The sequence below is a fragment of the Zootoca vivipara genome, chromosome Z2 (assembly GCF_965207765.1).
Source record: "Zootoca vivipara chromosome Z2, rZooViv2.hap1.1, whole genome shotgun sequence".
Taxonomy (NCBI): domain Eukaryota; kingdom Metazoa; phylum Chordata; class Lepidosauria; order Squamata; family Lacertidae; genus Zootoca; species Zootoca vivipara.
In genome coordinates this window covers 38,717,501-38,739,806 of record NC_142585.1, presented here as the reverse complement: position 1 = coordinate 38,739,806, position 22,306 = coordinate 38,717,501, and the positions used below count along the sequence as shown (strand labels likewise).

General features: G+C 42.0%; 1 protein-coding gene across 7 annotated transcripts in view; it reads right to left on the bottom strand.

Annotated features, from left to right (window-relative positions):
* Positions 1-22,306, bottom strand: part of PBX3 (PBX homeobox 3) — a 223,713-nt gene that overhangs the window by 31,114 nt on the left and 170,293 nt on the right. For all 7 annotated transcript variants that reach the window (XM_088664929.1, XM_035112891.3, XM_035112892.3 and 4 more), the window contains 2 exons: positions 13,683-13,924; positions 1,599-1,789 (listed from right to left, as the gene is read on the bottom strand). In XM_088664929.1, the coding sequence (XP_088521055.1) occupies positions 1,599-1,789; positions 13,683-13,924 (433 nt within the window). The remainder of the gene's footprint in view (positions 1-1,598; positions 1,790-13,682; positions 13,925-22,306) is intronic.

Sequence of the window (22,306 nt, the reverse complement as noted above, 5' to 3'; positions counted from 1 at the left end):
CACTCAATCTCATGATGCAAGGGAGAAACATGCTAAGAGGAACGTATGCTTGGCAAATCCACACCATGATCAACTCCTGCCTGGAAACCAATCTCCCCACTGTGGAAGGATGTGTGGATCCAGAAATCCAGAATTGGCCTCCACAGTCACTTACGGACCCACTGCTAAAACCGTGTTTATGGAAGACAATCTTACTCGGCTACGAGTGATAGAAGAAGAAGAAGAAGAAGAAGAAGAAGAAGAAGAAGAAGAAGAAGAAGAAGAAGAAGAAGAAGAAGAAAGAACCCTAGTTAGGGGTAGGGACAAACATTTGAGCTCTGGTTCAGGCAGCAAAATGCCTTGGGCCAACACTGAAACTGACCCACATCAGACACCTATGAAAAGAGAAAATATCAATCCAAGTTACTCTCTTGGAGCAACAGAGACAAATTTATTTCAGTTTGGAATAGATGTGAACCAGAAGGAAGTGTTGGGCAAGAAGTATTGAGCATAGTTTAATTGTTCAGTTTACTGGTGTGATACTGAAGACAGAGTTGTTATGCATATTTATTTCCTACCCATAATTATCATTACAGATCTCTTCAATAAAACTCAGTTCTTAAAAAGAAAATTCCATGAAGTCTTTTCTCCCCCTCCCTTTAGAAAACTCCCTTTAAGTGTTTTCCCTCCAAGCTCCATTCCCCCTCCAGGCTTGCCACAATCAAACTACCACAATAGGACGGCTACTCCATAGGGAGCTTCCATCTGGCATGCTACAGCCCATCAGTATCATGGTGTGCTTATCCCCCGGCATTCTACCGCTCTCCCTGGAGCCGTGTTTCTCTCATTACTCCACTTCCACTTATTTTGTCTAGGCTTTCTGTTCTTTGAGAGGAACTGTTTGCAAAATATGCTTCTGAAAGGTGCAGCTGTTCCCTTTCCAAGTGCCAGCAACCTCTTTCATTTGCACACCGATTAGGGGTGCACCCATTTGGTAACCAAAATGTCATTGCTGAGTTCTTAAAGTGCTGTCAGGCATGCTGTATAAGGAGGGGGTTGGCAATAAGCTTTACTACCAAAAAGGCCTTGCAACCAACCAGCAGCCCATGCAAAACATGAGAGGACGGGTAAGACTTGGTGATTGGCTGGTATGCGTCAGCCCGTGTAAGGCAAGCTGAGAAGGTAGGATCACACCATGACTGAAGAACCAACAGCGACTAGTGTTAAACTGTTACATCTGTCTGCACCCAGTCAGCATGGAAGTTTGCCTCCTCCGAGTACTAAATATTGGCCATGAACTTCTGCCCCTCCTAGAATAACCACGTCCTTTCTGTCCTTTCATTTGGAAATTCCTGTACGCAGCAAGGATTCATATATAAATTCCTGTCCTGCCAGGAGCTGTTCAGCTGGTCAGAAAAGTTGGCTCTTGCAGCCAACGGATGTCAGGGCACACACAGTTCATCCAGGGGGCTTAACTGAGGGTTCACTAATTTCAGTGGGTCCACTCTGAGTAAGACTAACATTAGCTACACCCCACTGGCTGTAAAGAAAAGTCAAATTCTGTAGTGTTGGACAAATCACCAACAAATCAAAAACAAAACATAAGTCTTGTGACCTACCTGGCATCAAGGAACCGTGATCTCAATATCATGACGGCTTCACAAGTGCTTTGCTTAAGCTGCATCTGGATGGAGCTGAACTTCCGATGGATGATGCCTACCATCCTCTCTATTTCCTTTGGAGAAATGGGGCGTGTCCGACTTTGCTCTCGAAGAAGGTTCATCACGTGTGTGGTAAATTCATTACAAGCCTAAGAAGGAAGGGACAGTTACAGGGGCAAAGTTATAGGGACAGTTACAGGTTTTGGCAAAGTCATATCACATCCTGATCTCAACAAGAAGAAAATGTTTACAAATTTTCTATGTACCCAGCCTTAAGAGAGCTGGTTGTTTTTATTTATTATCAATTAACTCCATTAGCATTTATTATTATTATTAGTTTTAACTCTTGGTAAAGCACTGACAATTGTCTAAGCACTGAACAGAGATTAAAAACAAGACAATTATTGCCCAGAGGCTCACAATCTGATAGACACAATATAAAATGAAAAAGAAATTGGGAGGGAAGAGGAAAGCAAGCATTGGAGCAGCTGCACTTTCAGTGACCAATGCATTGATGGGTTCAGGTTCTTCCCCTTGCCATGATGTTCTTCCTGGGAGACAGGGTGTGCAGTCTCCTAGTGACCTTTGGTTCCCTGGTGGATTATAGGATGGAATAGTCTGAGCAGATTTATAAGTCCCCTGGTTCTGGGAAACCATCAAGCTTTGGCTAGTAATATCTGTTCAGAGACATTATCATCAGTAGTAATGGGGAAGTGACAAAGCTGAGGTTGGTGGTGATTTTACTAGAGGAAAAAGGGAGAAACAAAACAGGTATTTGATGGTAGGATTTAGCTAAGACTATGAGACTTTGGAATAGAGAAGGGCATTCAGAATGAGAGAGGGATATATCCCAGGGAATCCTTCCCCAACCTGGTGCTCTCCAGATGTTTTGGACTACAACTCCCATCAGCCTCAGCGATAATGGCAAATGATTGGTGATTATGGGGGTTGTAGTGCAAAACACATGGAGGGCACAGAGGCTGGGAGACATGTTCTGAGGTGTTGGCAAAAAAATGCAGCAACCTGAAGAAGATAAGCAGGTTGGGGGGGCCGGTCAGGGCCTGGTTGGGAGATATCTGTGAACCCTATGTATGCTGCCCTGAGTTCTATGATAGAAGATAGAGGATATAAATGTGCCAAATATATAAATATGTGGATTTGGCTTCACCTGCCAAACTGATCAACTTAACAGCTAGCATAGCACAAGCTCTTCTCTGGCACATCGGCACCGTCCCCTCTCACAACCTATTCTCCCCCCATTTTTAATTTTAACGCATCAGTTGAAGAAAGTGCTGAGATGAAATCTCCCCCTCCCATTTTATGACCTGAAAATAAATTGGAGTTCAGGGGAACTTCAGCAGTTTGGTGGGTACACAATTTTCAAGGGGAAGCTCACTGGAGCTCCATTGCATTTGCTGAAGTAGGGAATTCAGGGTGTTGTTGGTACCTGTCTGTCTCAAGAGACTATGAAGTGCACCTCCAGGGGTGAAGTAAAACCGCTGGAGAAATCACAGTGTTTGCTGTGGCTCTGCTGTGGCAGAGACCGGTAACTCTAACTGCTGCCTCCCGTGTTGTTTTCACTGTGTTATCAGCACTAAAGTAACCTCACTGGGGAGCAAGCCAGGGCAGTGTGTATGAGGGTCCTGGGCTTCCCAAATGACAAGACCTCCCTTCTCAGCTTCACTGATGTGGTCCAAAGGAAAGCAGAGCAATACATTTGGCCCCAGCTTGGCTGCAGGAGTTGCTGGAAGGAGGCATACAAGACACCATCCAACTGCCTTAGGGACTTCACTCTGGATTTGTGTAGGGTTTACTCCTTAGCCTTTTCTTCTCCCAAAGATGGCCCACAAGGCAGCAGGGACAGATCTTTCATCGGGGTTTACTCTCAAAGCCTTTCTTACAAATGACTATAGTCACAAGGTAGCAGAGGTTCAGGATCAGAGTTTTCCTTCTCTTATATGGGCTGCCTTCCCAGGTTGACATACCCCATCAGCCCCTCACTTCCCTCTACAGCACATGCAGAAACCACCGCTGTTAAACCCACTATTGGTCTCATCTGCTCAATCTGCTGGAGCCTGTCTTTGCATGCAGGGAAGTCTCTAACTCACTGAAGGTTTGAGACCCCTCGGCTGCCCTTAGCTGGCCAGTCAAAGCCATTCTGGGAGTGTGCCTGCTGTCACATGCTGACAGCTTCTAGGGGACACAGGTGAGAAGTGAGTGCAGGGGGAACCAAAGGTGGACAAACTACCCAGAAGGAGCATGACATGTCCCCTGCCTGAGGTACTACCTCTCCCCTAACACTCCATACACAGACAGGGAGCAAATGGCAGCCACCAGCTGCTCAGAGCTGCAAAGGAGCTCCTTTTAAGTCCTGGCCCCCAGTAAATGTGCAAAAGGGGGGCAATCTCATCCACAACCTGCTGCCTCCGAATTCAGGTAGTTTCCCTTCACATCTCTGATCAGTTGGTGACTATTATTTTCTTTCCCCCAGAATTCCCTGAATAAAAAAGATGTTTGTCCTAGTCCTATGTTCTATGTAACTTGAAAGCCCTTATATTATGCTTAACACTCTTGCCCTTCAGCCAACCCTAATAAAAGGGATGGGTTTACGGTCTCTGTAAAGTTCTCTCCACAGTGTGCATCAGGAGCTCTGTGATCAGCTCTTAAGCTTCCACCAACAAGGTGTCCTGATGAAAGGGATCACCACTACATAATCTCCAGTCTCTTTATTCTTTGTATACAAACCAAACATTTTTGCTCCTTGGACCCAACAGAAATCTGTCCTGTTGATATAATCTTTCACATATCTGAAAGCTACAGAACTACCACCTCATTCTCCATTTTCCTTCCTCAAGATTTAACAAGCCTTTCAGGATCAAACTAAGCAATATTTTAATTGCATGATTGCCATTAATCTGTTTTTATAATTTACATAGCAGCTATGGATGTGTGGAAACAGGATAGGGACTGGACTGGAACCATTTCTTCCTTAATAGTCCTGATAAAAAGATTCCTTTCCTCTGGAAGCTGTTACTCACCCAGAAAATAAGCTACTATTAGTGCCAATGGAAGTTCCCCTAATAGCAGCTTCCAGGTGGGGGGGCATTGGTTATAGTGGGAGGGTTAAACCATGGTCCCAAATAATGCTGCCACACACACCCAACAGCTGTTATTTAAAATTTAAAAGTAATACATAATTGTAATCATGCAATTAATGTCAGGCAGTCTTTACGAGAAGAGTTGCTATCCCCATCCCTCTTGTTACTATCCTTTTATCTTATTTGGACCAAATAAGTTATTTGCAGAGCTTATACCAAAATATTTGCTACAAAACAAAAAACAAAACAAAACAAAACCATACCATACATTATAGAAAGCTCCTGTAACCCCAAAGTATGCACCCACAGAAGACCAGTTGCCTGCAGCATCTCTTTACGATTCCCTGCTCAGGCCCTGCTGTCTTCCAATCAGCCTCCATTGGTTTGTGAGTAAATTTTATTCCTACTGCATCTCTACACCCAGCATGATAAATGTTAATTCAATTGTGGCTAGTCCACAAATGCAGCAGGTTTACCTGTCCCAGGAGGAGGCTGTTTGGCTACTCCAGCCTTGCTTCTTTCCACTGAGCCACTGATAAGGGGGTGTTATGAGGTTTTGTAATCACTCCTGATGCAATGACCCCACAGAATGGCCCATTCTTAGAGGTGGTCTGTTGCATTTCTTTACAAGTAACTGTCCTTAGCTTCCTTTCTTCCTATCCATCTTCCAAACAGCAGTTAACATAGACAACAAAGGACAGTGTAATGATCACTCCTACACACTTTAAAAAGCAAACTTTTTCAGGTGCAAGAGTGAAGTTTGCATCCAGTTTTAATCTGGAGAAAAAGTGAGCTTCAGTTGTGAGATGCTTGGGAAACAATAACAGACTAGCTACTTTCTGGGAAGTGGAAGCTGGGGGGTGCTGTTGCATTGATATCCTGTTTATGGGCCTTGTGGAGGCACTTGGTTAGTCACTGTGGGAAACACAGGATGCTGGACTGGATGGACTGTTGGTCTAATCCAGAAGAGCTCTTGTTATAATCCTTAATCACTCTAAAGTTAAGAAAGTGGATAAAGTCACTCTGTTGCTTTTGGACTGCAGGGGGAAGGACAGAGAATTAAGGGCCAGTAGGTAGCTTCACCACTTCTACCCAAGCAAGAACATCAGCAGGGGAAGATCACCCTGGCCCCAACTGGGTATAAATGCCCCATTTACATCTCATAGTTTCATTCTGGCCTTGTCATACTGATTGGATCTCCCTCTTCTATATTTTCATTCCACTCCCTTTGTGCTTCTTCTGCTTTTAGATTGGAATTATTATTTTTTCATTGGCATGCGCCACTTTGGGAGACAATATATGTCTGAAAAGGAGGATAACATTAAAATAAAAGCCACCCACACTCACCTCACCAATTAACCTGGAGGTTAAAAGTTTACAAGCTCAGGTAATGTCTGCCTGTTCAGAGAAGAGAAAATACACCACCACCCTCATCTTCGTTTCCTCCAAACATCTCTCGTAACTTATTAAAGCGAAGACGCCTATGAATGCAAACGCTGATTAGCAATTTGGCAGCAGACCAGCATATCCATGGGATTCACAGAGCTTCCCTTTAAACCAGTAGTTCATACATGATTAATTAGAACATCTCATTTATGTAGTGTGCACTTTAGCTCATTACTCTAAGTAAAATTTGTTAAGTATTTACATTTAGATAATTAAAATCTGGGTACACCCTTAAGAAAGATGCATATGCTTCTGGCACAGTTACTCTCTTTTGCCTTTACACATCTGAAAGTAAAAAATTACAGGTTGTAACCCTCCACCAAGTCTGTAGCGCTTTGAATGCAATGCCTGGCGGAGCACTTGGACCTCACTCCAAGGACTCTTGGGGAGGAAGAAGAAGAACACACATCACTGCTGCATGAAAATAGGAGGGCGAGACTCTTAAGGCCTTGGAGATTTTAACTGCTTTGAGGGCTGGGTTTTTTTTAATACAATCAAGCAATATATAATTTTTATCAGCTAAAATAAATCAAATTAATGGCAGTGGCATCATTCCTGGTTCCTTGAACTACAACTATGTTTCTTACCCCTGAAGAACTAGCATGCACCATGATTCCCAATGTTGCCAGAAATATACAAGTGTACTAAGACCATGGACATATTTTATTTGCTACTATTCCAACAAGAATAATGGAAGCTGGAAGAACAAGCAGGCAAAGTGACCTTAGCTCAGTGGGAGAGCACATACTTTGCATTCAGAAAGTCCTAAGTTCAGTCCCAACCATCTCCAGGTGAAAACTTGGGGAGCTGATGCCAGTACAGTAAGGGTTTACTGAGATGAACCCTAAGGCACTATATGATAGCTTCTTATGTTTCTGGCTTGGAAAAGCTACTCTGGCCTTCACAAAATTAAGCTAATTCAAATGTATGTCTTTGTTTTCCTATCTATACATTAGTCAAACGTGTGAGGGGAAATGAGCTATGCAAATGAAGCTACAACCCCTGCAAATCCTGCCAAGTCCCCACTCCGATTTAAGAGATTTAATAGGTATCGTCCACAGAGAAGCAACTCTTGCTATCATGAGAATTAGAAACATTTTTAATGCAGGGATGGGGGAACCTGTGGCCCTCCACAACTGTTGTGCTCCCAACTCCCAGCAGTCTTAGTGGGTCAGAAATGATAATAGTTGTAATCCACCAACATCTGGGGAGGCACAAGCACCCAATTCCTTCTGCTGAGTGTTTGCCCTTCTCCAGATGTATCCTTGAGTATAAAGGTCTGATGGATCAGACCAAAGGTTTGTGTAATCCAATGTATTGCTTTCCACAGTGACCAACCAGGTTAAGCCTTTCTTGCAGGGAAAATACTTCACCCCATAGATAATATCTTTGGTTGCCCTTTTCTGCAGCTTTCCTAACTCTGCAAACATCCTTTCTGAGATGGGGTAACAAGGAGAGATCCATGAAGGTGATGGCAGCAGGCTCCCAGCTGCTCCGGGAGGTTTGGGACATTTCCAATACTTTTGCCTACAGCAAAAATGTATTTCAATGTAATTATAGAAGATAGCTTTCAATATGCCATCTCTATTACAGTAGCTGTAAATTATGAAGAGAAGCATTTCTCCTGGCACTGAGAAAGTGGGTGAGAAGCTGATGGTGTGACACACTTTCTGGAGAGCTCCCCCGCCCCCGGGCTTTCCTGCTGCTTTTAAGTGCATTTCCTTAACTGGCAACAAATGTCAAAATCAAACTCTGGGCAGGGGGGAGGAAGGAGGGTGGGAGAAAAACACAGCAATAATGACAACATTGGCCTTTGCTTCTAGGTTCAAAGAAGGCAATGAGAACAAAAAAGGCAATGAGACTTGATGGTGCTTTAAAGACTGTGGGGGCAGCACTACAGCTGAATAGGAAGTCCAAATGGAGCAACTCACACTTCCTGTTTCCAGGGCTGGGTACAGCATTCACAATTAGGGCTCTTGGGTTTAACTGAGGCTTTGTGAAACTCTTTTGTGAAACCTTAAGATCATCTGAATTCCTGATAAGCCATCCAGAACTGCTAGAACCAAAGTAGTCCCTGCCCTATTGTACCACACCAGATGTTTTAGAGTAAGTGGGATGTGGTTAGGCACCATCCAGGATCAGCTCTAGGTTTGAGGGGGACCTCAGCAAAGTGCCTTCTGATGGCATTGAAGCCCTTTGCCACTGTGGGCTTAACACAGCAGCATTGGCAAGCAGACAGCTTTAAATGGTGCCTTTAAGACCTTCACATGGATGGTGCGCCATTTTGTCCTAAAGGAAAAGTATATGGAGTGGGTGGGACTGTGGAAAGTTAAATTGGCAGCTCCACAACCTAGTTGTTTCTCCCCTGATTACAGTACCAGTTTAATGAGGGAGATCTAATAGTTGCCCAAAGATGCCACATGCTCAAGCCAGCTCTGGCAGCATCTCTTCCTAAAGGCCAATACTTGCACCACTCCCTCCATTTTAGTAGGGAGTGAATTTCATTTGCTCACCACCCACCTCTTGTTTTGCTTTCATCTTAATTCTACCTGTATCTCGACATGCACTAATTGTGACCTAGCCAAAATGAACACAACAACCAATCATGAACTGTGGTCTGCTAGGGATCTTTTCAAAGCACTGGAAGCTGCCAACTGACACAGGATCTGGTTGCTACCAAATCAGGCCAATGGTCTACCTGGTCCAAGAGTGCCAACACCATGGCAACAGCTCTCCAAGGTAAGGGGATGTTTTCCCAAGTCCTAATACTTGAAAATTGTTTATTTATATGGTGCCATTGGCATGGCATTGATAGGCTCCTGCCCTGAGAAGTTAACATTCCAATTTTTGACAGCACAGAATATGACAGAGAGGGGATGGAAGAGCGGCAGGCCAAGTTAACTACAAACTGGTCCAGCAGCCTGTTGCTCAGCATTCCTTGCATCCTGCTACTAAGCTACAGTTGCAATGAGTTTCTCAGATCAACCATACTTTCTGCTACAGGTTCCTCTTGACCCTTTCCCTATGTTTATGGGTGGATTTAACCAATAATGTATAAATGGCTAGGGACTAGGTTACCAGAAAGATTGCTGTCTCCCACAGATATCTATCTTCAGATGTCTTGCTCTGTGTGTCGCTGTCAAATGAGGTGAAGTGGATCGTTACAAAGGACAGAGCCTTTTCAGTAGTGGCTCCCCAGAACCTATTATTTTAGGTTCCACAGAGAGGCTTGTCTGACACCTTTTTTACAGTCTTTTTGGTGAGGACTTCTTTTTAAAAAAATCTTGAACTTTTAAACTTGTGCTTTAAAATAGACCCTCTGCCTTTGCTGCTTTAATAGCTATTCTAATGGCGCTTTAGAAAACTCTTTTTTAGTATAACTGTAAGCTGAGCTAGAATTTGTATCATTCTGTCTGGAATAGATAAAAGTTTTCTGTTGCTGTGCTTACTGTGTTTTCATTATTGCATGTTTTAATATTGTATTACTACTGTATTTCAATTGTATTATTTATTTATTACTGTATTTTACTGTATTTTGTAAGTCATCTAGGGAACTTTACTAATGTGTGACCGTATCAAATTTAATACTGATTATATTGAGCTAAATGTGGATCTGAAAAGGCTGAAGGTCTACTAGTCTGGATATCTCTCTCTCTCTCTCTCTCTCTCTCTCTCTCTCTCTCTCTCTCTCTCTCACACACACACACACACACACACACACACACATGTTTATTTTAAATTGCCCCAAGTATTCTCTCTCCCTTCCCAGATGAAATCTAGACTGATCTACCTGCTTTCTCTTCACAAACATCTCATGGCCCCTCCACCAGTCTACCCTCCCCTGCTCCCACGTGTAGAAACCTTTCAGAAAACCTGGAGCCAATCAAGACAGAGGAGCGGTCCCATTTGCCCCTCAGCTGCAGAGACAGGCACAGTTCGAGACAAACTAGTACGAGACAGTTTGCTACAAGGCATGAAAAAAATTATCATATTTCTGTACAGTAGACACTGCTGAGTGTCAGGACTAACAGGGGAAAACTTGCGTGTTCACATCCGCTCTGTCTCTCCCTCTCCCAGCAGCGTTTCTCTCCCCCTCCCTCCCCACCTCAGTTTCCTGGGGTTTGGACGGATGGATCTGACATTTCAGTTGAAACCTTTGCAAATGGAGCTACGGGGCTTGAACGCTGGGCTCCTTCCAAATGCTTACATTTATTACAGTCAGAGGCTACAAGGCCAGGGAAATGACGGCCCACAACAATCAGAATTTATTTCTGCTCCCGTTCTGTCTGTTGAGGTTTTCCATGCACCATTTTCATTTAAAGTGTGGTCGATGTTCCTTTGTCTCTACTACAGTTACAACAAGAGGTCTAGAAATCTGCACCTAAAAAGACCAATATTCTGGGACTTGAAGAAATAATGGAGGTCAGCCCTTCTTGACTTCAAAGTATCTGCAGAAAATTGAGGGGGGGTGGATTAGTAGAATTTTTTTTTCAGGATGACCAAGCCAAAAGGCATGCATAAAGAAAAGCAGGGGCATTCAATGGGGGGAAATCAGAAGCCAACATTCCATACAAGAAATGCCACATTCTTGGTACACAATATAAATAAGAGTAATTGCAAAAGAAGATACATTATTTCACCCTAGTGAACAAATCATTAGACTCAATTTGCTTTATCACAGACATGAAATATGCTCAGCAATTGTAGAAGTTGCTTCTTATTTGTTATTATTTTCAGAGGTGTAGTCATGCTACTCTCTTGCAAAAACCAATCAGAGTCACCTTAAAATACAAACTAATTCATTACGGCAGAAGTGGACCTGAATCCATGGAAGCTTATTCCAAAGTAAGTAAACTTATACCCCACCTTCCTGTTTCTGGAAAAACCACTCAAGGTGGATTATAGCATAATTATGAAAATAACAAACTGTTTAAACAATAAAATATAATCAAAATAGTTTTCAAACAAAATTAGGTTTATTAGTAACAGTCCAACATACTTAGGTTGGAGACAGTAGCTTTTTAAAAAGGAGGTATAGCAAGCATTGCTGCCCAGAGAATATAAATTCATCTCACTGTTGCTTCTGGTGAACTAGAATGTTTTTTTGTTTTTGTGGGGGGAGGATAGCCACCTGCAAATTCTGTATGACAAGCTACAGAAAGACTGAAGGAAAATGCAGGCATGCACTAAGGAAAATACCCCTTCTAACTCTCTTAGAAACCAGCTTCCATTTGCTTCCTGTTAGTTAAACTACTACTCCAGGTAATCTGCAAATTAGTGCAGAAATAGAAATGCAGAAGTGGAGACAATAAAAAAAATTATACCCAACATTAATGTGTAGGTCCTGTCCTTGTTTGGATAACTGAGCCGAACTCACCCCATGCAGAAGCCTGCAGATGCACCATCCAGAGAAACTTTCTGCACAGACATAGGTTTTATTTCTAACACCTCCTCCAGCTGCAGCAACCAGTTCTTGGATTCAGTAATTTTTGTAGGTGGCTTTTTGAAGACAATAATAATTGGTCCTCAGGGTTATGAGAAATATCATGAAAGCATGGCTGTGATTAATCTTGTACACACACAAACACACAGCCAATCCACAATCTTCTGCTGAATTAGAACTAAACCAGCTGAACGGGTTGATTCATACTGCCATCATAAATGAACAAACATTTTATTTCTGAGGTGTTAACCTTTCAAACCCAAGACTGTTTCCAGACTGGCTTTAGAAAGGGCATTTTATATTAAGCTACAAGAAAACAAAAAGTAGGGGGGAAATGAAATTTTTAAGCAAACACTTCAAATGCAATTGATTTTTTCTCCATCCCCCCAAATGTCAATTGTACTTGGGTAGTAAGGAAGCTGTTTTTATTATAACATGAAATAAATTCATAATGGCCTTATAATATTCATTCTGAGATGCATTTTTTTAAAAGTCAAAGGTGCATTTAAATGCTTTTTGTTGTAATGTTTTCTGCTAGTCACTGCAATTTGTAACCAAAATACCGAAACTAGCTAGGAACCTCCAGAAAGGAAAACTTTCCTCACATTGGTGGTGTACACTCTTGTAACAAAGATGCTGAGATAGGCAAAAACCACACCAAGCTGCATGTTTTCTGGTAGGACTGCAGCCTCTGATTAACCCCCATTTAGCAACTGGATTTTGTGGTTTCACTTCAAGTTGTTTCAGCTGACACACTCCCAGGGAAGTGCCAGAGCCAAGCCATAGAAGCCAGGACTTCCTTATAAAGTTCTGCTCAGAAAACCAGCCACAAGTTCCTATGGTTCATTGAGCTGATATGGTTCAAGCTTCAGAAGCTTTATAAGGCACCTCAGGGAAACAAAATGACATTGCCAGTGGTACAGCAACAAAGCCAGAGTCTCTGGTCTTCCCTTTCTAAATCTGTGAAAAATTATGTGAACATGGATGGACAATCTCTCCATCATTTGTTGACAAAAGGCTACTGAGTAACTGAACCCCTCAAGAGAAAAGTACGGGGTAGAGGGGTATATGTGGTTTCATTGGGGGAGGGCAGTTATTAACACTTTTAATAAAAATCAAACCATAGGTCATATTGAAAATAACCTACAGCAAGCACAGAATCATCTACAAAAAAAAAAAAAGTTGAGAGCAAAGTAAAATAAGTAAAGCACTTCTGACTGATTTGTCCTAGAAGTAGAATCCTAACTCACAGTAAATGACTAATCTCTCTAATGCAGTCATCTGGATTTTTCAAAGCACTTACAGACACTTACAGAGTGGCACTAGCCCACAGGTTGGGAACCTTTTTCAGCCTAAGTTCCCAGTTCCCTTCTGGGCAACTTTCAAGAGGCCGTGCATCTGTGGTAGGTGAGGCCAAAAGCACAAGTGGGTGAAACAACAAATGTAAATTTTACCTTTGTACAGCAGTGTGCTTTCTACCAGACACTCATTCACAATTCTTTATCCTCCATCCAGGGAAGCAAGAGGCATTGTCAGAGTTTAAGGACACTTTCCAGCCATGCAAAAACACTCAAGAAGGGTGTGATATGGGGCTGGGGAGAGGTGTGGGAGGAGTATCGAGGGCCAGACAGAGAGGGTTGGAGGGCATGACGTTCCCTACTTTTGTTCTAGCCAAACCACATTTATCTCAACCCTCTAGCTACAATATGGTGATAATCACATCAGCCTACCTTCCAGGGCCATTGGTGAGGATTAATGCAATAAAAAATCTGAAGCACTTGGAGGACTTGAAATATGCTATGTAATTGACTACCTATTATTGTTTCTGACAGCAGTTTAAAATTTGACAGGATCTAGTATGGCTGCTCCTCCAAGTTTCAAGTTGTGGGCTTATTGAACCTTACTTACTTGAAGTTACTTGTTGATGTTGCTAATCTTTAAGCTATTGATTTTTGAAAGCATGGCATAAACAAACAGTACTTTGCAGGTTGGGCTCTAGCAAAACAGAGGACAATGGAGCCACATATATTCAAGGGAGATGATTGTCATTCTAACCTGTTCATATTTCTCCAGCTCTGTGTGATAGATCTGTCTGATCTGGGTCAATTTGGCCCTGTAATCTGAATGTTCAATAGAGTTATCCGAAGATCCACCAGAAGCTGCTGCTGCTGCTGCTGCTGCCGCTGATCCTCCACCTTTCTCAGGACCTGAAACCCCTTCTGCCAGAAGCATATTGTCCAATCTCATTAGCTGGGGGTCAGGAGGGTCTTCCTCTTGAGCTCCTCGGATGCTGAGACCTTTAGGTGAAGGAAATAACAAGAAGAAAAATTACCTAAGTTAATATAACCTGTTTCCAGTAAATCTTCTAACTATTCCACTGGCTCAGAGAATGGAAAGCAGCAGGAGTCACACACACACACACACACACACACACACACACACACACACACACACACACACACACACATACATTGCTGGGAGCCATTTTCATATGGATTTGTGAAGGCTTCCAATCCTAGCAGTTGTCGTTTAAGGAGGAAGGTATTACTAAGCACTCCGTACACACTATGCTAAAAAGTAATGATCTTTCAAGATTTTGAACCAAAATAACCCAAATTCTGCATCAAGAAGAGAAGAATTCTGTGAATTGAATAAGTTAATCAATGCATTCACTGTTATAAAATGTAAGCAAATGGCTCAAAGTACTCAAAGGATCACAGAAAGCAGAAATATTAAACAAGGACACTGTTCCTACAATAATATGTTTAGGTCACACCAATTGCTAAAGTCAGCCTTTTACAGTTGATGCAATAATATGAGCAGCAGTCAAGGACCAGCAGATTCTTCTAAAGAGTTGGCAGTGGACTGAGCCACTGTTATCATGGGCTGCTTTATAAGCTTTTGGATCTTTACCTGAGGATAAAAATGTTTACTGTATTATAATTAAATATAATAAATAATTTGCATAAAATAAATGTGCATTTATTTACTTATTTTGTACCACATCCATTAGTAACAAAACGGTGTGCAACAAGAAAGTTAAGAGGGTTAGTAACCTGCTTACAATTTTTAACTGGAATACCAAACTGTCTAGTCAGCAAAATATTCCACACATGTATTTTGCACAAATACGATGGCTTGGGGTTATTTCTGGTTCAAGGAAAAGCAGGGGAGGGTTCCACTTCACTGATAGGTCAAGGGATATACTGTAGTACTGGTACTTTATATCCTTCCAGAGGATCACCCTTCCTGAGGAGATAATCATTAGGTCTTAGATCTACTGAATGCAATATGCATAGTCTGCAGTGCCCAGCTCTGCTGTAAAGAATGCTGTGATGTATGCAGCCTCAAAACCACTGGTTCTTTTTGTTTTTTAACCACCCAGAAAGTTTAAATTGCCATTCCATGCTAAAACGTGTTCAAAATTGCCAGCATTGTTATCAGCAGCTAGCAGAGAAGCACCAGCGTTTATTTTAAAATAATAATAATAATAAATAAAGTTTCCACCTCTAACCAGAGGATCCCAAAATGGCATCCAATCACCAGTCTCATCTGACTATTATAGATCAAGGCTGACAATTTGTAGGTTTAATCAGGTCAAATGGGCTTGCTGCCAAGATGCTCTCAACACCACTGAAAAACAAAGTTGAGATATAATTACAGTTGGGGGTGGGAATCACTAGAGCCATGGCTCCTTGGATCGGCATTTCTATTTAAGATGCAATACAACCCAAAAATATCCCAGCTCAATTAACCTCTTCAAATCGGTTTAAAAGCAGGTATTCCTGACAGATCCCCTGAGGGGGAGGAGCTGGCACCTACTGAGTCTGCATGCCGATTCTGCCTTCTGTGGTGTTCATGTTGTTGTTTATACACAGCGGCACACAAGCTCTGCATCAGGTGCAGCTGACATGACAGTAACATCCATAAACTGCCAAGTGTTCAGCTCAGAAGTGGCAGTTAAATTTGACTCACTTGCATGAATCTAGCCCAATTCCTCATAGGTGTGGAGGTGGAGAATGAGACAGATTTGTGACCGGTCTGCCCTGCACAAACATCAGCCAATCCCTTGTCATATATTTGACACATGTATTAAAACAAACAAACAAACAAACAAACAAACAAAAAACTTTGAAATCAACCACCTTTGTAGCAAGCACCAGTTGCCTGCAATATTGTTAAGACAAGTGAAATGACTGAAAAATTGCTTATATTTATCATTGATAGATGGTCAAGATTTGAAGTGGGCTATACCTATGCATGCCCCACTAAAACCAAAGGATGAATGCATCCCTCATTAATATGCAGAATGGCAACTGTAATGCCCTATTGTCCAAGAATGCACAAACAGAGCAAGATCTGGGCAAAAAGCAGTAAGCGGGTGTTAGGGAAGCACAATTCTATAGTGCATGTTTGGTATACAGAAGATCCCTGGTCACTGGCATTGCTGGGTAATAAAGACCCTTAATAATATGATATCCACAAGCTCCACCCCATCTCTAATTTTTGCCAAACCATGTCCCACCATGGAGTGCAGTACCACAGGTTAGGAGCATCCCATCTTGTACTTAGAAGCTGCTTTGGAGTGTTACAAGTGCCTCACACCTTTAATGAGGTAGGACAGTATTATGACCTCCAAATTGCAGGTGGGGGACTGAGTTAAAGAAGGAATGTGGCTTGCCTACGTGAGTTCTTGGCAGAGGTGACTTTCAGTCCAGGGACTTACCAATTCATACGGTAATTCATCCCCTTAGCCACTATGTTACATAAACCTTGTTTCCACCCATCTGTAATAAGTATAAAGTTGGTTGATTATATGGAGCGATTGATTGTAGATACTGAGGACTTATTGAGAATTTTAAGTGCTGCCCCAACTTCTCATATTTTTTATTTCTCCATCCACCATCTTTATTATTATATACATGTTGAAAACCATGGGTGTTAAAAAGGGGGTTGCATTTTCTCCTTTTATCAGTGAATCTTATTTTAATTTCATCAACCTACTTCAACACCCCACACACAAAGCACACTAAATAATTTGGATGCCACACACATTGTTCTTCCTTCCCCCTTTTCAACCTGGCTTCTGCTTCATCTTACCCAGATCTGAACACTCACTGCAAAAGTTGGTGAGCGATATTCTGTCTGATATGTTGCTTTTCTTGTCCCCACCCCATAAAACAAGCTTCTTCTTGACATGATAAGAATCTCACCATTCCACATTAAGCTCTCAGAATTGTGTGTGTGGATCCTAAAACGTTTGGAAGGCAGAAAGCCAACTTGATAAATTATCACATGTTTCTTCTTCTCCCACGTCTTCAGTACACCCCAATTACCTTCAAATTCTAAATTTGTTTTTGGGATACTGACACTGGAGTTTGTTCACTGCTTGGACTTGACAATGCACATTTGCTTCCTTGTTATAAAATGTTTCATCTTTGCTATTTCATCTTATCAGGTTCTCATTAAAGCATTAAGCAATATTCTACATGGTTAGCCTATTCCTGCTAAGGGCTTCAATTCCTCTCCTAAGGAAAAACAAACAGGCTTTTGCTAATTTATATACGTTACTTCATTAACTCTATGAGAATTTTTAAATGGCTGCTCACTGAGCTAGGCAGCTGAGTGCATGCTTTGCATGGAAGCAGCCTCAGCTCTAGCCTCCAATATTTCCACTTAAAAGATTCTGGAAGAAAAAAACTCTGTTCAAGACACTGGATAGACAAGGATAATATGGACAGTATTGGGCTAGATGCACCATTAGTCTGATTTGAAGAAAAGACTTTTGAGAGAGGAGGGCAGGTATCCTTATAACACTAAGATGGGCAAAAGGTAGATTGGAATCTACAGGTAAGTCTCTGGGTGATTTTCAGTAGATAACAAGGATTTCAACCCCCAATAACTTGACAATTGTTTAACCCCCAGTGAGGTCAGCTTGGCACCTTTGATGACATATTTTCGGCACAAAGTAAAAACCTACTGTTTTCTCAAGCTTTTGGTGATTTATTATAGTTTTGTTTTTGCTGTCAGTATGCTGATAGTATGCTGACAAACCTTCTGTGGCTGCATGGGGGTATTTTGTATTTTTTTTAATGAACTGCATGGAAGCTTTAACAATGTGCTGATATTATAATGTATTCTATTTATGCTTATGTATTTAATTAGTACGCGGGTGGCGCTGTGGCTTAAACCACTGAGCCTAGGGCTTGCCGATCAGAAGGTCGGTGGTTCAAATCCCCGCGATGGGGTGAGCTCCCGTTGCTGCCAATCTAACAGTTTGAAAGCACATCAAAGTGCAAGTAGATAAATAGGTACAGCGGGAAGGTAAATGGCATTTCCGTGTGCTGCTCTGGTTTGCTAGAAGCAGCTTTGACATGCTGGCCACATGACCTGGAAGCTGAACGCTGGCTCCCGCGGCCAATAATGTGATATGAGCGCTGCAACCCCAGAGTCGGTCACGACTGGACCTAATGATCAGGGGTCCCTTTACCTTTAATTTTAATTTTTTAATTAAATTTAAGTATTTAATTATGCTATGTCACTGTGGTGTATGGGGTGTTAGGGGAGGGGTAGTACCTCTGGTGGAGGACACATCATGCGTGGCTCCTAGAAGTTGTCAGCATGTGACAGCAGCCACACCCCAGGAATGGCTTTAGCCAGCTAAACCTGGTGAAGGTAGCTGATGCGTCTCAAACCCTTGGTGAGTTAGGGACTTCCCTGAAGGCAAAGACAGGCTCTGGTGGATTGAGGGGATGAGACCAATAGGGGTCCAATGGTTAAGAAGGCGGTTTCTGCATGTGCTGTAGAGGGAAGTGAGGGGCAGATGGAACTTGTCAACCTGGGAAGGCAGTCCATATAGGACAAGCAACTCCTGCAGCCAAGCTGGTGCCAAATGTATTATTCTGCATTCCTTTGGCCTACATCAGGCCTACATGCACCCTGGGAAGGTCACTTTGGTTTTTCTTCACCCCAGAGGTGCACTCCATTGTCTCTCAAGACAGATGGATGCCAACAATATAAGTCACTTGGAGACCTCTGTATAATAATCAGTCTAATAAATACAAAAGATAACAGCAATAACAACAAATAAAAAAACAAGTTACCACCCTGCCCTGGTTGCCCTTGTTTTAATTGCCTCTCTCTCAAACTTAGTGTTCCTCATCAGTCAAATAAGAGTATTAAATGGTTGCCTTTATTAGCCTTTGTACAACTATGCTGGTCAGTTTCAGCGCTCTGTGCTAAAAGCCGTCAGCTGCAGTAAATTCAGCTACTGTATAGATCTGTATGTGTACATTATGGTTTCCTGATTTAACGCTCCATGAGATCCCTTATATTGCAGATGCACAGAAACAACCACAAACCCTCTCAGGCTCTACTACCAATATAAGCCCTTTTGCACCTGCCTCTCACTGGTGGATTGGGTGGTTGTTATAGAAAAGAAAGATGTTTTCACAAACCTGAAATCTGCCTGCCACTACTCTGTGGTTTTCAAACTTCCAAGCCTCTGGGCACCTCTTTCATATTGACTTCCCTACGAAAACCACCACTACCTGATCATATTCAACACAGGCCTGAGGGTACCTATGTACCTGCAGGAGCTTATGGTGGCAATCAGAAATGGGAGACCAGTCATTTTCTGGCCATGGCTAGTATTACAGTATAAATATGACACAGTTTAAAAATTGCACAGTTTGGAACAAGGGCTATGAAACTGCTAGGGCAAAATGGCACAGTTGTTTCCAGATAACTTTGGATTGTTTCCAAATGAAATCTGTTTTGACTACCTGCAGTGAGTCCTACCCCAGTTCTTAGCAAGTTACACAGTCCATTGCATATGCTGGTACACCAAGAGAAGGAGGAAAGGATGATCTGTTAACATTTATTCTGGTTTGAGGCGCTACTTAAGCAATACCTACAAGACCATGTGTGGGGGAAAGAGGATGAACCATTTCCATCTCTATCTTCCTTCATTAATTTTTGAATTACAGTTATCAACACAAGTATATAATGAACAAGAAGGCTGTTATTCTATAGACGGGGTGATGGGAAATATTGTCCTACTCTAGGTCTTTTGATATTGACTGGATAAAAATCAACTCTGTCTTCCTGGGTCTGTGTTTCTCCTCCTTTAAAGAGGATCTCACAAGCTCACCTTATTTGCCAAGCCAAGCCTTTCCTTTATTCAACAGCTTCAGACAATGGATGCTACCTAGCATCTGCCTTTATAAATTATGCACCAATAATATATGTATTTTTGACATATAAGCTCACACTGTGGCTATTGTTTCTCTATTTTTATTCCTCAGTATATCAACCTACAAGTTTATTACTGCTTAGCTCGCTGACCTTTCAATGCATCGTGGTATTAAGGTACAGAGTGGGCTTGAAAGAACACAATAATACATCACTTCCAGCACAATTGGAGAGGTACTAATGGCACTGGAAGTGCAAGGACTCAAGCTGGAGAGCTATGCATCGGCCTAAAGCCAAATCTTTCCACATTAAATATGGCAGCTTGAGCTGGTACACCTTTGATAGATCTTTCAGGACCACTTTCATGCCTGACAATTTCTTTTCCTCTAGGCAAAGTTTCAAAAATCTTCATGGGTGAGCTGTAGAGTTAACCACAAACCTGTTTGCTCTCTATTTCCATCTACTTAAAGCCACACCATTCATTTTGGTATCTGCAGGATCCAGACAAATCACATAAACAGACGCTAAAACATTGTTTAACAATGAACTTGGCTTTGTTATAGAACCACAGTTTTAGCATATCTTTCAGCAGATCCTAATTAGCTGTCTTTCAACGCGCTGTGCACCTGCCCCCACAGATAACAGACGAGCGCGCCTGCACAGGCGACGGCATTCAGAGGCCAATAAATAAATTGCAGGTCAAAATTATTACAAAGCTTTTCCTCCGAATAAACCCATCTCCTTCACAATACAAAGCCGTCGATATGAAAAGCACCTAAAAACCCACTCAAATGGTATGATTACAGGGGCCGTTTGAGTTTAATAATCCGACTGTAGTTCAGGCATTTTCAACAGCTCATTAAGGGTTCATTAATATATGGGCAAGCTTTTGAATTATAAATAAGCAGATTAGAAACCCGTGGTGTCTGAATTGTATAGTAGGTATCTTGGCTAACAGAGTAATATTGCAAGCACAATGAAAGGTTGGCCCAAGAGAGTTCTGCTGGAGATACAGGGCATGGCTTTCTCCATCGTCTTTATTAATTTCATAAAACTGTAAAGTTGGAAGGGACCACAGGACATCTAGTCCAACCCCCTGCAATGCAGGAATGTTTTGCCCATTGTGGGGCTCAAATCCACGACCCTGAGAGTCTTATGATCTACCGACTGAGCAATCCCTTTGCCTTGCTTGTTCACCTTGTGAAGTGCATGTGTGTTATTTTTCTGAAGTGGTAAATCAAGAATTTTAAGACATGCCAACCAACCACCATATATATGGACCCTAGTGTTCCACAGAAACACCAAAGACTCAACTCAAAGATGTAATCACCACCAAATCACCTTCCTAGTTCCATAAGAGCTGTCTGATTGGCAATACATTTTGCTTAGATGGATGGGTGTGTGTGTGTGTGTGTGTGTGTGTGTGGATACTAGTCTCCTATACAAAGATAAAGTTCACATTCATTGCTCTGCTTGTTTTTGCTTCTAGGCCCACCCACCACTGGCATATGTCCCTGGGAGATTGCTCAGAAGGGAATGTGGTCCCTAGGCTGAAAAATGTTCCCTATCCGTGACTTTGAGAATTTAGTGGGGGTAGAGAAACACCATCAAGAGACAAAGACTGCTGAAGTTCATTTACAAAGTAACAGGCTAAGATCTGAGGTTGTTCAATCCCAAAAAAACCGAAAAGTACAGAGATCTTGGCTGCTAGCTCTATTTTGCCTCCTTGAGGCATTTCTAACATGAGAACAGATATCTGAAAATGCCAGCCCTTCATTTTCTATAAAGCATCAGCAGAGAATAATGACTGCTCTCATATAAAAACACAATTTAATGTTGTCATGCTGCAATATTGTGTTGGTGTGGCAATTAACATGGCTGGTCTTAACACAAACCCTGAGAGCCATGCCTAGTCTCCATCTACATCACTAGCTTCCCCAGCAGCCACTGAAACCAGGAGCACTCTCTCCAGAAGTCAGTGGAACACACAAATAACATCATGAGCCACAGAGCACAGCTACCGTATATACCACCAAATCTAATGCACACCTGAATTTTCAAAACCTTGAAACTAAAAAAGTATTTGCTATGTCAATGGTGTTTTTCAAGCTTTCAATTGAATCTAATGCGCCATCAAATCTAATGTGCACCCTAATTTTTGTGACAAAAAGGTGCACATTACATTGGAGTTAATATTGTGATTCACACTCTCTTGTCTGCACAGTTTACCGTCTGCACAAATGCAGCAACAACACCATGTTCTATCTCCCAGGGTCTGCTAGCCAACCAGGGTGGTGAAGACTGCTGACATTATAATTTATAAAACCTATAAATTATAAGTTTATAATTTAGCTCCTTAAGGCCATGATCAACTTTAAAAAAGAGAAAGAAACTGACATTAAAGAACACAGATTGTTTATCACGAGAGGTGCACATAATAAGGTCTATGTACACAATTGATCTTCTTGCATGATCTCTGCTCCCCA